Below are 15,773 nucleotides of genomic sequence, written 5' to 3' on the forward strand. Positions count from 1 at the left end.
CTATGATGAACCAAACCCTCCAAAACCTTGATGGAGAAGTACCCTCTACCCCCTTAAAAGCGACAGAAGAAGAGGCTCATGAAGGATTCGAAGACCCAACCAATGTGTACAGAATATGGATTAAAAGATGAGTTATATATGGAAAGAATCTTCTTGTTTTTCCGCAGAGTCTCAGAAAGTCCAGGCTGGCTTTGAATTCACTATGTAGTCAACTATGATCTTGAACTCTTGTTTTTCCTGCCCTCCCTCTCAAGTGCCAAGATTACAAGCATAGGCTACCACATCTGGATTTAAAAGAGAACTCCATCCTCAACCTGAGACTTACCTTATTCCTTAAAGGAGTCTGCCTTTAGGAAGAAGTGAGTTTAATTAAATACCTCGAACCTAAGAGTGTTCCTAATGTTATTATGCTACTATGGCTAGATTGTCCTATCTAACGCAGAGAGAGAGTCACTGTAATAGGAAGTGTCTCTCTGTGCCCACATTTGTTTTCAATGAATGGTCATGTAATTATCTTGATATGGTAGTTTTAAATCTCACATTTCACTTTATCAATTATAAAAGACCCTTTTCAGGGCACATTCATTATATGTGTGGTTTCTAGAACTGATTTTAATTACTTCTGTATCCATATGGATTTTGTCTTTGAAGGGAAAGCCATTACATCTAGACTCACATCCCCAGACCTCTAAATATTATCTACCCTTGCCGTCTCATAGTGGCTCGGTTATTTTTCATCAGGCATTCACAGCACCACAGGAGGATGATATAAGTGATTGGTGTGTAGAGAAAATGGTATGGGAAAAGGGACATTAACCATCTGTCAAACAGAATGTAATATTTGGTTTGTTTCCTGGATCAGTACCAAGGACAGTATCAAGCTGGAGTTGGGCTGCATAGCATACAGGTTCCTCTGTAAAGCACGATACCTACAGATGGATAGTTGTTTGTTTCTACTTTTGGTTCCAATGTCATTTGGTGATCACGTGGCTAAAAAAAAAAAAAAAAAACATTTTGTTTGCCTCCTTTTTGTTTCTTCTGTTCTACAGGCCAGTGATTATGTTCATGTTGTACATGTCACATGGAGAGGCTCAAAGGAAGAAAGGGCAGATCCAGGAGAGCACTTACAGGGATAATCTCTAAGTTTGAATGTGAAAATATTTTCTCTGGAGAAAATGAGGAAGACAGAGTGCTGTGTCCTGTGTGGGGTAAAGGTCAGGCTGATGAACACGGACAGATAGGTGAAGGCAAGCAAGGACAGACAATCTTCTCAGTTTATACCTGTCGCTAAGCAAAAAAAAAAAAAAAAAAAGGAGGTAATGATCACCTACTATAAAGCTAGCGGGGTGGGAATGCTTCCTCACAAAATGTATTTCCCACTCTCTGAAGTAAAGGTTTTTGTCATTTTAATGAGGGCATGAAGTCTTTCCTTTCACAGACTTAATATTAATTGGTTCCATTCCTGGAGTGGGAGTCTTTTGTACATTGCCAGAACATTGAAAAGTTCGATATTACCTTTTAATAATATGTTTGAGTAGGTGAACTCATCGGTCTTGATATTGAAGAGCACAGTATGGTGAATGTATTCATATTCTGCCATCATTAGTTTCCAGCTTCTCTTTTCTGACTATTTCCTATGTGGGAAACAGTTTTCTTTATGCCAACTGCTTCTTAGATCTGAGGGCTGCCAGTTTCTCATGACACTGTGAAAGTACGAAGGCAGCTGCGAACACCTACTCCTAGAGGAGCCACCGAAAGCAAAATCTCAGACATGTGTCTGTGCAATGAAGGATCAAAACAGATTTTGTTTTGAATACTAAAGATATTCAATGGTGTAAAGGAAACAAACAAACAAAACCAAATAATAACAGTTGCATTCAGCGATTCAGCTACTCTTAGAAAATTTCATTATAGAAGATGCTAAACAATGTTACAAGATGATAGAAAATGTTAAGCATCCCTCTCCAAGCTCAGAAAACATCTGAGCCTGAGCAAGTCTCAAAGGGTGAAAGCTAGAAAGAACAGAGAGGGAGATGATTTAAGTACAACCTATAGAGGTGGCTACAAGGTGCTTCAAGCAAATTTTCAAGTGCTCCTTCATTTTCTTTGCCTCTATATGCCATTATCTCGACTACATCCAGTCTTCTGCCAGCATAGATGCATCACCATAGTTCGACTTTATGACACCTACATCTCTTTGTCAAATATAGAATCCCCTGGCTAATTGTTTCTTTGCCCTTGATCACTCCAAGACTGTTCTCTTTCCTAAATCCTTAATTTCTTGGAAAGACCAACTTCATTTAGTCTCCTAATTGTTTTTTGGATCAATTCTACTAAAAACTCCTCAGCACCCTATGTTTCTCCAGTCTCCTGAAAACCTTTGACCAAGCTGACCACGCTGGCCTGGAATTCATAGTCACTAGACTCAACTTTCTCTGCTCTTTTTCCTGGGCTTCAGAGCACTTTTAAAGGAAGCTGTGGGACTAGCAACAGGTTAATATGGACTCAGGGGCCCTTGCTTATGGGCTCTCTCAACTGTTTCTTGTTCCTTCCCTGCTTTCTGCAATATGCACTTGATATCTAGTCCTCACTCTTCACAGTCTTATTTCTAAATAGATTCTGTGATAATGGATGATTGATCATTTACTATATACACAGAAATCTGGGTTGCACATATACTTTCAGTTTACTGCTCTCTTTTGTCAGAGAAAATTCTCTTTTTTTAAGAATATTTTTTGGTTACTTTATTTATTTACATTTCAAATGTTATCCCCCTTTCCAGTTTCCTCTCCACAAGCTCCCTATCCCTTCCTCCCTCCCCCTACCTCTATGAGGGTGCTCCCCAACCCACTCACCCTCTCCTGCTTCAGCGGCCTAGCATTTCCCTATCCTGGGTCATCAAGCCTCCACAGGTCCAAGGGGCTCCCCTCTCAGTGATGCCAGAACCTCCTTGTGTACTCTTTGGTTGGTGGATTAGTTTCTGGGAACTTTTGGTGGATCAGTCTCTGGGAGCTTTGGGGGGTCTGGGTGGTTGATACTGTTGTTCTTCCTATGAGGTTGCAAACCCCATTCAGCTCCTACAGTCCTTGCCCTAACTTCCCCATTTGGGGTCCCTGTTTGCAGGCGCAGACCAGTGTTTGACTGTGTACATCTACATCTGAATTAGTGCGGCTCTGGCAGAGCCTCTCAGGGGCAGCTATACTGAGCTCCTGTCAGTAAGCAATATTACATCATTAATAGGGTCTGGGATGGATCCCTAGGTGGGGCAGGGAAATGCAAATCAAAACAACCCTGAGATTCCACCTCACATCAGTCAGCATGGCTAAGAACAAAGACTCAGGTGACAGCAGATGCTGGTGAGGATGTGGAGAAAGAGGAACACTCCTTCATTGTTGGTGGGATTGCAGACTGGTACAACCACTCTGGAAATCAGTCTGGTGGTTCCTGAGAAAGATGGACATAGTACTAGCTGAGGACCCAGCTATACTTCTCCTGAGCATATACCCAAACGATGCTCCAACATATAACAAAGACACATGCTCCACTATGTTCATAGAAGCCTTATTTATAATAACCAGAAGTTGGAAAGAACCCAGATGTCCCTCAACAGAGGAATGGATACAGAAAGTGTGGAGTACTACTCAGCTATTAAAAACAATGATTTCATAAAATTCACAGGCAAATGGACTTGAAAATATCATCCTGAGTGAGGTAACCCAATCTCTCTCTCTCTCTCTCTCTCTCTCTCTCTCTCTCTCTCACACACACACACACACACACACACACACACACACACACTCACCCCACACATGGTATGTATCACTGATAAGTGGATATTAGGCAAAGAAGCCTGGAATACCCATGATAAAACTCACAGACCATAATGAAACCCAAGAGGAAAGAAGATCACACCAAAGTGTGGATGCTACAGCCCTACTCAGTAGTGGGAAGAAAATAATCTCTGCAAAGTAGATGGAGGGATCTAGGAGGGAGAAAGGAGGGGGAGGGGAAAAGGGTGGATTCAGATATGTGAGGAGATGGGGTAGAAGTACAGAGGGTCAGGAATTTGAAAGTAGGTGTATAGCAGTGGAGAGGGGACCTGGGGTAGCCACTAGAAAGACCTAGATGCTAGGACCCAAGGGTTCCCAGGACCCAACAGGGAGGACTTTAGCCAAAATACCCAACAAAGGGGAGATAGAACTGTAGAAACCATATCCAGTGGATAGGCATAGCAGTTGAGGGATGGCGCCACCCACCTCAAAAATATTGATCCAGAATTCCTCCTGTCAAAAAGAATTGCAGTGACAAAGAGTGGAGCAGAGACTGAAGGAAAGGCCATCCAGAGAAAATTCTCTTTAAAATGTAAGCTTCATCCGAGTCTGGGCCCAGTTTGTTTCTGTTTTTTTCTTCTACAATTTCCCATAAACATTTTCCCATCTTCTAGTATTGAAGACGTCACATTCTTTATGATCATCTTCCCTTTTATCGAACATCAAACCTCAACTTTAAAAGTGCACATTTGCAATTCCAGAACTCAGGAGGAAGAGGCAGGAGGAATACTGTAAGTTTATGATCAACTTGGGTGACAGAGCGAGTTCCAGAGCAATCTGGGCTCACAGCAAGACCCTGACTCCCCATGTGTCCTCCACCTCAACCTCAACCATAACAACAAGTCCTTTAATTTCATTCCATTTATGTACGCTCTGCTCTTTGGTTTACTTTGTGATCCTCCCCATCTCAAAAATGATGAAGCTCTAAGAATGAGATCTTGTTTAGTAACAAGGCATTTGCAGAAGTAACCAAGTTATACTCTAGTCACTATGGTGGGCTACAATCCTATATGACTGGTTTCCTTACAGAAAGGAGAAATTTGGGCATGGAGACAGACAGATTTCATGTAAGCATCAAGACAGAGATTGGGGTAATATAACTCTATGCCAAATGATGCTGTAAACCCAGGAATTGGGAGGGTTAGAACTCATTCGTTCCATGTTGGCATACTTTTGGGTATTTAATTGGGTTCTTTGCACCTCTACCTTTTCCACCCTATTCAGCAATCCTTAGCCACCTCCACCCCCCAGCACTAGGTAGAAGAAAGGTTAAGGGGAAAGTGGCCATAGACCTCTTTAGACTACTTCCTGTTGATTAGGGTTATTGGGTACCTAGGGGAAGTCCAATCTTCACTGTCATAAGAATTCAGCAATCCAGGAAATGCAGCAGTAGGAACCTGCAGGGACCAGTAGCAGCCGGGGCAGCTGGGGCAGCTGGGGCGGCTGGGGGAGCAGCAGCCACAGCCCCTCTCAGGGCTCTTCCATTTATCCCTCTCCAGAGTCCCCATAATTAAACTATCCACAGCTGGCAAAAACCACACCCTTGCTAGTGCAGGGGACAAATTATCACCTGCTGTGAAGCAGCCTCTTACCCTACACCAGGGATGAAGCAAAAACATAATGAAACTGGGTTTGTTTTTTTTAAAGAAACCAAAAGTCTCACAACAGTTCCATCTTTAGAAGGAACCAACTCTTGGCAGGATTCCTTGGACTATATAAGGTGGCTAGGAGAGCAAAGGCTGGGGAGAAAGTAAGCAGTGTTCGTCTATGTTTGCTACCACTGCTCCTGCTTGAATTTATTTCCTGACTTCCCTCAGTTATGAAATGTAAGATAAACCCTTTCCCCACCCCCCACCTGAAAGAAAGATATTGCTGATGCTTCCACCTTACTTTCCTGGTCTTCAAAAAATTAAGACAATAAACCCTCAGCTGTTTAAGTCTCTCACTGTATACAGCACTTCGCTATTCCAGCTCTAGCTGTGTCCTCTGCTGTCTAGTCTCCGAGACTAGAGAAGAGGCTCGTTTCATGCTCTTTAGTTTCCTTCACCTACCCTGCAGCCGTGCACTAAAGTCCTTCGAGTGTGTCCCTCTATGAAGGGTTCTTGCATCCTCTTTATCCTGGTGACACAACTCTACCCACGGTGTTCATTATTTCACAACTATATCCCTATAACAGGATCTGACTGGTCTGTCTTTCTCTAAAATCATATTCTAAAAAGTAGATTTCATGCTGCTTTCATCATAGCAGTGCTGTGGTCTGATGTGCTTAAGGTGCCCTATTGCTTATTATGCTAAATATAAGCTTAGAATGCATTCCCCTCTAGACATTAGACCCAATGTGCCTACCTAATCTTTTATCCTCCAACATATAGCTTGCCTCCGTCTGTCATCAACTCCCTACTTCTACTCATGCACACAATCAGGATGCTCTCTTTCCTCTATTCCAGACCTTTCCACCTTTCAAGGACCTGAACAACTGTGACTACTCTGGATCACACTGACATCTATTGCTCAGGCTGGACGCTAATCAGTATTTTCTAGGTTAGCAGCAGGTAGTTTTTATTTTTACCTTATTCATATTTATTCATATTTACATTAACTTGCAGGACATAGATATAATTAATTGGTCAAATTCTTAAAGTGAGAATAGTGGAAGATAGAGGACGGGGAAGAGAAAACAGGGAAAAGAATATTTTGGCTAGAACATCAAGGAGACTTCGTTTAGTTTGCTGTTTTCCAAATATTTTGGACTGCCAGAATGTAAATAATTGAAGTTTCTGAAAGCCCATTAAAGACCTATTGCATCAGACTCTTTATATCTCATAACTGTTTTTTAATTTTAATTTTCTTCAGCTTAATGGAGTTATGACTGATATAGAATTATATAGACTCAAGATTTACCAGGTGTTTTCCTATAGAAATATCCTTTGTACAGTGATTTAGCAATCTAATTAACATATCTACCAGTGAACAAAGGTACGTGGGGGTTGTTAGTATATAATGTCTACTTTTACAGCAAATTTCACATATAATACATTATTCATTATACAATGTGTATCTCGTGACTGACATATGCTTCAGGAACAATTTTTAGGTGGACCATCCCTGATAACCACTAGTTTTACTGAAGAAGGAAAAAAAATGGAGACAGAGAAAAGAACAGTTCCTCTTAGCCCTTCTGCTTACTGGGTACATGATTAACAATAGATTGTAGCAATTTCGCAATATCCAATTTGCTTCAATGTGATTTCCCCCTGTTGAATAGATTGCTTTTGGCATGCAGTCCTTTCTTCCATTGTGAGTACTGTACCACAAATATGGGCTAATACTGAGTCTCTGGAAGAACAGAAATTCTGAGGCATTCCAAGGTATGACTGGTTTTACTTTGCTTTCGAAGTAAAATATAACCAGGAATGCACTACAGGCCCCTGGAATTCAGGCTTAGAAAGCACAGTGAGAGAAAACAACAACTTGAAAATCTACACGCTTAAGCTTTTAATTGGAAACAAGTGATAGCTAAAACATGTAGCTGATTTAGATAAAAACCAAGGAGCCTCTTGCTGGCTCACGTCGAGCAGGATTTCTGCAGTTGAGTACTACAGAAGCGAGATAACAGAATTAGATACGATCGAGGGGAAGAAGAATGCACAAAAGTCCTTGAATTAAAATGAATTGAAACCTTCTGGGAGAAAAGCTATTTGGTAAGCTCCATTAAGTCTATTGTAGATAGCTTTATTTGACAAAGCAGCATCCTGGCATGTGGAAGAGGAAAGAAAATAGCTATAAGATGATCTGTCAGGGAGTTTCCAGTCTCTAAACGAATAAGATTCTGTGCAGTAGCCAATACAGCTTTTAACTCAGAAGAGATACAGAAGCAAAATGCAATTATATATCCCTAGTAAGTGCATTCAATATGAATTTCCCACACACCCTGCACTTCCCCCAATAACTCCAAAAACTCTACAATCCATCAAGTGGCTGCTCAAACTTCGGTTGCATTTATTCTACTATAACAATGTAGAAACAATGTATATGATGCTAGAGATACTGAGGTAGAGGCAAGCCTATGAGTCATAATTAATCAGCTATGATATATCTTAGAGAAGCACTTAAGTAAGTTGCATGGCTCCCCTGTGTTACAGTCTTTTCTTTATTTGGCTATAGGTTTGCAGTATTTATTTGCAGCAACCCACCATTCTGGAAATGCTAACCACTGCTTATAAAGTATCTAGCACTTAGGGCACTTTGCATATTTATGGAACAAGCATATTACAAAAGAGAAAATTCCATGCAACAGCTAATGGATGCCTTTACAAAGTCTGACTTGATGGTGTTCTTTCCATTTATAGAGTGATTATGAACTAGAGCCTCTGACTTCAATATATAAACACTGGGGCCGGGAACTGCACATTTAAGTTTTGGTCAATCCATCCCCCTAGCAAAAGGTAGAGACATAAAATTACTTGTATAGTTTCCATTGATACACCTTGCTTGGCACCTAGGTGCCAATGACTGGATAAATTAATCTGAGCACCAAATTCCAAGTGAGATGTTATGACACAGAAGATGGTTGACAGTGGGAGAAAAGTCTCTCTGAGATCTGGGTCTAGAAATCAGAGATTTGAATGTTAGGCCTGTCACTCTGATTAAAATATTGTAGGGTTATGTGGTATATGATGTACAGATATGCACAACCATATGTGCATAGAGGCCAGAGAAGTATGTTCGGTATTTTGGTTTATCATTTTCAAGTGATCATCTTGTGTGATCCCCACTCTCACACAGTACTGTGATTATAGGCATTTGTGGCCATGCTTGGTTTTTTTTACGTGGTTATTGGGGATTTGAACTCAGGTCCTCTTGTTTGCATAGTAAATGCTCTTACATACTGAGCCATGTCCTCGGCCCAATGCTTGTTCTACTGTACTTTCTTATGATTGACGTCCTAAGATAGTTTGCAATGGTTTACCTGAAAAACGGGTCTGGTGGCTGGTATTTGCTTGTGTAGTCATCTTCCACCTATGATAATTTGTGATGAAACTGATGGGTAAAGTGTTGTCTTATTGTTCAAGATTACCCTATAGGCTTACTGGGTGTCAACACCATAGTTTTTGTCTTAGTGTGAGTTTCTTAATGTACTAGATTAGAATAAACATCTATACACAGAACTATTTGTGGGCTTTTATTTGGTTCTCAACATATTTGCTAAGCAACTGCAATGTTATATATTTCAGATATATTCTTTACTTTGTAGATTTTAAACATTGTGACTTTATGGAAATATTTAATTTTGTGCATTATTCAAAACTGTTATTTAAAATGGTGCATATGTTACTGTGTGTGTATGTGTGTGTGTACATAGACACAGAAGTAGAAAATACTGCTGCAGTTTTCTCTCCGCCACATACCACTTCATGTTTTTTTTTTTTTTTTTTTTTTTCTCAGGCTGATAAATCGAACCCAGGGCCTTGCGCTTTCCTAGGCAAGTGCTCTACCACTGAGCTAAATCCTAACCCCCCTTCATGTTTGAAACGGTGTTTTTCTGCTAAATCTGGAGCTTACCGATTTGGCTAGATTGGCTGGATAACAAGTTCCAGGGATTCTCTAGTCTCCATCTGCTCAGTACTGTGACCAGACATGGTGCCCCTGTTCTCAGCTTTTTAAAAATTTTTTTATATGGTATTAGAGATCTGAACTCAGGCCTTTATGCTTGCATGGTAAGCACTTAAGTCAGATAAGACTGGACATCTATGAACCCGTAAAAAGTCTTGACAGTTTATCCTAAACTATATGATCAACATTTGTATTTACTGCAGGTAAATTCTTATTACATAAAACAAAGCAGAATTATCATTACCTGATTCCTCTGTTTCTTTTGTTTCTGTTGTCTCTTCTATTTCATCATCAGACATTTCCATTTCTTCTTCTCTCCTGATTCCCATTAATTCATCATTATGAATGTTGCGAATTTCCTATGGTTAAAAGGTATGGTTTTTAGTGAGAGAAATCTGGAACATGTTGGGGAAATGGACTGAGTTATGGGGACATATTAAACACTCTCAGAGTGCTATTAAGAGAAAAAGACAAGGACACACTGAGGCTAAACTATCTCACAGAAGGCACACGTGGGTACACTCTATTTTACACTAAGCTTTCTTTCTAGACCCAGAGCTCTAGCAGCCTATGATTCTTAGGTCATTCCATATTAAAAAGGTCAGCTGGCCACAAAAGGCTCACTTCTTACCTGTATGGATCTCTGGAATTTTCCTTTAGTGTTTTGTCATTTACACCTTTCCATATTGGTCACTTTAATTTTGCTGCTTGCTATTTCCTGTCCTCTAATAGCTCTACTGAACAGAGTTCTAAACCAAGATTTTTAGAATTTTAGAAGATACAGAAAAAATGAACTGTTAAGAGTAAACTTCTACCAGGCTAACTCTCTCATGGACAATAACTATAATATTTGGACAAAATGAAACACATACTACTCAATGTCATTGGGGAGTGAATAAATGTAAGAATATTATTATAAGGAGGAAGTGACATTTGGAAGAAAAAAAAAACCCTACAGACAAGTTTCCCAAGTTTTAAAAGTCCTCTTAGTTTGAGAGTAGATGAGATTTAGTCACAGAGTAGTTAAATTTCTAGTAGAAAACTTGGCCTTTGTGGCTTAAACAACTGGAAGAGAGTGGCTGGTAGAAAAGCAGCCACTAGAAAGTAAGGAAGGTATCTTAGAAAGAAGTGAAGAAGTGTGTATTGTGGGGAGAGGACAGAATGGAGGAAAGGGAGGATAATGGAGAGAGGAACACACACACACACACACACACACACACACACACACACACATTCTTTACAGTCTACATACAAAAATATGTTCACATTTTTGCCTGCTTTCTCAACCAAAGAAGCACAGGAGGCTCCAAGTAGTTTAGCTAAACTAAAGGAGAAATGATCCAGATGTGGTATTCAGTAAACAAAGAATCAACATATCTAGTTAATTATCTTCCTGGAATAAAGACATTTTGCTCATATTGAATAAAAAGATGGAGAATCTCATCAGAAGGTCAGAAACCTTAAACTTATCCCACAGATTCATTTAGCTTAAAATAAGAGAGGATAAAAGGATAAAAGATCATCCTTCCTTCCTTCTTTCCTTCCTTCCTTCCTTTCGATATGGAAATAATGAACTAAGAAACAAAAAGATCCTATTGTACATCTTTATGATGTTATTGTTAGTTACTTCCACATATCTTTGCATAGTAAAATTTTTGACAGAATGATTTTTCGACATCTGGTTATAGAGTTCAATCAGCAGAACAAAAATTTAATCAAGAAATACTTAATGTGAAGAATTTTTTATCATAGAAAGGAGTTGAATAATGAGGAATTGATTAGGTGATAAAAATCACTCTACAAAATAAGACAACAGCAGATCCAAGAACAGTTAGTATATCCAAGATGTAATGTGAATAAGAAACCTACATAGACAGACACATACACATGCACAAACACATGGATATGAACATGTGCACATGCACACCCACATGTTCATACTAACTCAAGGCTAAGTAGTTCCTGTTTAACACTACACTTATGAATCACAAAGCTCAGTGACCAGAATTGGATTGAAATCCACTGTATAGATAGACTTTTCTAGAAATTCAACTTCTGGGTGTGAGGAATGTAAAATAGCTTTTATCCCTTCAGATGTAGGGATGAGATGAGAGCCATACCTAAGCTGTACAAATATGTGGCTTGGGCTGAGTCCAGAGCATTTCTCTCTGTACAAACTATCCCTAGGCCTACACCTGGAAGCTTTTAGACTCTGCACAACCTAATCTAGACCTAGAATAGTTTCAGCCTCTGAGATTTACTGATGAATAAGCTCACTCCTCCCTAAAGTCCTTTTTGAGCTCTGGGTGGTTCAACTCAGCTGTTCTGGCTCAAATGCCTCTCCAAGCTGACTGATTCAAACTGGTTTCTCTTGGCTTCTTAGTGAATTACTGTGCCTCAAACTGGCTTTGGTAAGTTTTTCTAATCTGACTCCTTACTCTCTGGCTTCAACAGTCTCTGCTGTATGAACTGAACTGCATGAACTCATGAATGAACTAAGCTCCCCTGTATTGCACACACTGCACTGACTCCCAACTGACTTAACTCCACTGTACTGAACTCAATTGACTGAACAGAACAGAATGGAACTCAGCTCTATTCAACTAAACTGGCTGTGCTGAGTCTCAATTAACTCAACTTCCAACTGACTGCATTGCAATGCTTTTAAGAAGCTGTTCTCCTGAGAGTTGAGCGTATCCTATCTCTGGCTCCTCTGTCAACTTTTTGCCTGATTTGTCACTTTGTCCCTCAATTAGCTGTCATTGTTTGGGATTAAAGATGTACGCTAAAGGATTTCAGCCAGAGAGATTAAAGCTATGTACTAAGGGCACGTCTGCATTCCAGTCAGATCACACAGACCTAGAAGGGGTTTAGATGTAATCAGAGCAGGCATGTTGCTGGATTACAATTCCTCTACTGAGGAAATCTCTGTAGAGAAAATGTCTTATGAGAAGTGCTTTGTGTGAGCTAACCCTGTCCCACAGCTCTCCAGACCCCAAATTGGCCCAAAGAGAGCTGGCCTCCCAAGACTGCTCTTTACTATTAAGCCCACAGGTGAGAGAGACCCTACTTTCATTCCACTAATTGTCCAAAGAGGGACCTCCAGGGATACACAGCATATAGGAACCATGGAGCAGTCTGGGGCAGGATACTCTGTCTGATGCCAAGAGCTAAGGCTGTCCCATAGTCTTCCAGACCCAAAACCTGCTTGGAGAGAGCTGGTGTCCCAGGAGTACTCTCACTCCTAAGATCACAGACTCACAGGCTCTCAGGAGGAACAAGCTCCAGTCTGAGACAGCAATACCAACTCACATTAGAGATAACAAGATGATGAGAGGCAAGTGCAAGAACCTAAGCAACAGAAACCAAGGCCACTTGGCATCATCAAAACCCAGTTCTGCCACCACAGCAAATACTGGGTATCTCAACACTGGAAAACCAAGATTTGGACTTAAAAACACATCCCATGATGATGATAGAGGACTTTAAGAAGGACACAAATAACTCCTTAAAGAAATACAGGACAACACAGGTAAACAAGTAGAAGCCCTTAAGGAGGAAACAAAAAATACCTTAAAGAGTTACAGGAAGATAGGAGCACTGGAGCTGCAGGTCCCCTGTGCTCCAGACACCGCCGGGACCTGAAGGGACCGGATCAACAGTTCTCTGCACCCAAATCCCATGGGAGGGAGAGCTAAACCTTCAGAGAGGCAGACACGCCTGGGAAGTCAGAAGAGGCTATACTCTGCCCACATTTCTGACTCCAGAGGAAAACACCTAACACCATCTGGGACCCCGGTGCATGGGGGGCTCCCGGAAAAGGTGGCTCAGGCCCTCCTGGTTGCCACCCTCACGGAGAGCTCAAAAGCAACACCCCACAAGCAAACTTGAGCTGCGGGACCACAGATAAGACCAACTTTTCTGCTCCAAGCGACCTGACTGGTGGACTCAGGACACAGGTCCACAGGAACAGCTGAAAACCAGTAGACAGGAAAGACTACACGCCCGAAAGCAGAATGCTCTGTTCCCATAACTGGCTGAAAGAAAACAGGAAAACAGGTCTACAGCACTCCTGGCACACAGGCCTATAGGACAGTCAGCCACTGTCAGAAATAGCAGAACAAAAGGTAACACCAGAGACAACCTGATGGTGAGGCTTAGCGGGAACCCAAGCAACAGAAACCAAGACTACATGGTATCATGAGACCCAATTCTCCCACAAAGCTGAAAACGGAATATCCAAAACACCAGAAAAAGCAAGATCAGTTTCAAAATCATATTTGATCATGATGTGGAGGACTTCAAAGAAAAAGGCGTGAAAAACTCCCCTTAGAAACACAGGAAAACATAAATAAACAAGTAAAGAAGCCTGAAGAGAATCACAAAAATCCTAAAGAAAAAAATTCCAGGAAAACACAATCAAACAGTTGAAGGAATTAAAAATGGAAATAAGTAATCAAGAAAGAACACAAGGGGAAACAACCCTGGATATATAGAAAACCAAAAGGAAGAGACAAGGAGCCATAGATACAAGCATCACCAACAGAATACAATAGATAGAAGAGAGTATCTCAGGAACAGAAGATTCCATAGCAATCATCGACACAACTGTCAAAGATAATGTAAAATGCAAAAAGCTCCTAGCCAAAAACATCCGGGAAATCCAGGACACAATGAGAAGATCAAACCTAAAGATAATAGGTATAGAAGAGAGCGAAGGCTCCCAATTAAAGGGCCAATAAATATCTTCAACAAAATTATAGAAGAAAACTTCCCTAACCTAAAGAAAGAGAAGCCCATAAACATACAAGAAGCCTACAGAACTCCAAATAGATTGGACCAGAAAAGAAACTCCTCCCATCACATAATAGTCAAAACACCAAATGCACAAAACAAAGAAAGAATATTAAAAGCAAGAAGGGAAAAAAGTCAAGTAACATATAAAGGCAGATCTATCAGAATTACACCACACTTCTCAGCAGAGACTATGAAAGCCAGAAGATCCTGGACAGATGCCATACAGACCCTAAGAGAACACAAATGCCAGCCCAGGTTACTGTATCCAGCAAAACTCTCAATTAACATAGATGGAAAAACTAAGATATTCCATGACAAAACTAAATTTACACAATATCTTTCTACAAATCCAGCACTACAAAAGATAGTAAATGGTAAAGCCCAACACAAGGAGGCAAGGTACAACCTAGAAAAAGCAAGAAACTAATCGTTTTGCAACAAAACAAAGAGAAGACAAGCACACAATAATAATGTCACATCTAAATACAAATATAACAGGAAGCAACAATCACTATTCCTTAATATCTCTCAACATCAATGGACTCAATTCACCAATAAAGACACAGATTAACAGACTGGATATGCAATGAGGACCCAGCATTTTGCTGCTTCCAGGAAACACACCTAGGAGACAGACAGACACTACCTCAGAGTGAAAGGTTGGAACACAACTTTCCAAGCAAATGATCTGAAGAAGCAAGCTGGAGTAGCCATTCTCATATGGAATAAAATCGATTTTCAACTAAAAGTCATCAAAAAAGATAAGGAAGGACAGTTCATATTCATCAAAGGAAAAAACCACCAAGGTGAACTCTCAATCCTAAATATCTATGCCCCAAATACAAGGGCACCTACATACGTAAAAGAAACCTTACTAAAGCTCAAAACACACTTTGCACCCCACACAATAACAGTAGGAGATTTCAACACCCACTCTCATCCAATGGACAGATCATGGAAACAGAAATTAAACAGAGACATAGACAGACTAAAGAGATTTCATAAGCCAAATGGACTTAACAGATATTTATAGAACATTTCTATCCCAAAACAAAAAGGATATACCTTCTTCTCAAGCACCTCATGGTACTTTCTCCAAAACTGACCATATAATCGGTCATAAAACAGGCCTCAACAGATACAGGAAGATAGAAATAATCCCATGCATCCTATCAAACCACCACGGGCTAAAGCTAATCTTCAATAACAAATAAGGAAAGGACAGCCACATATACATGGAAGTTAACAATGCTCTACTCAATGATAACCTGGTCAGAGAAGAAATAAGGAAAGAAATTAAAGACTTCTTAGAATTTAATGAGAATGAAGGTACAACATACCCAAACTTATGGGACTCAATGAAAGCCCTGCTAATAGGAAAACTCATAGCTTTGAGTGCCTGCAGAAAGAAACAGGAGAAAGCATATCTCAGCAGCTTGACAGCACACCTAAAAGCTCTAGAACAAAAAGAAGCAAATACACCCAGGAGGAGTAGAAGGCAGGAAATAATCAAACTCAGAGCTGAAATCAACC

The 15,773-nt window shown here is 40.3% G+C and overlaps 1 protein-coding gene across 1 annotated transcript in view; it reads right to left on the bottom strand.

Moving 5' to 3' along the window:
* Enox2 (ecto-NOX disulfide-thiol exchanger 2) overlaps positions 1-15,773 on the bottom strand; it is a 180,500-nt gene that overhangs the window by 20,022 nt on the left and 144,705 nt on the right. The window contains exon 5 of the mRNA XM_032889483.1: positions 9,688-9,802. Within this exon, the coding sequence (XP_032745374.1) occupies positions 9,688-9,802 (115 nt within the window). The remainder of the gene's footprint in view (positions 1-9,687; positions 9,803-15,773) is intronic.

This window comes from Rattus rattus, chromosome X (genome assembly GCF_011064425.1).
Source record: "Rattus rattus isolate New Zealand chromosome X, Rrattus_CSIRO_v1, whole genome shotgun sequence".
Taxonomy (NCBI): Eukaryota; Metazoa; Chordata; class Mammalia; order Rodentia; family Muridae; genus Rattus; species Rattus rattus.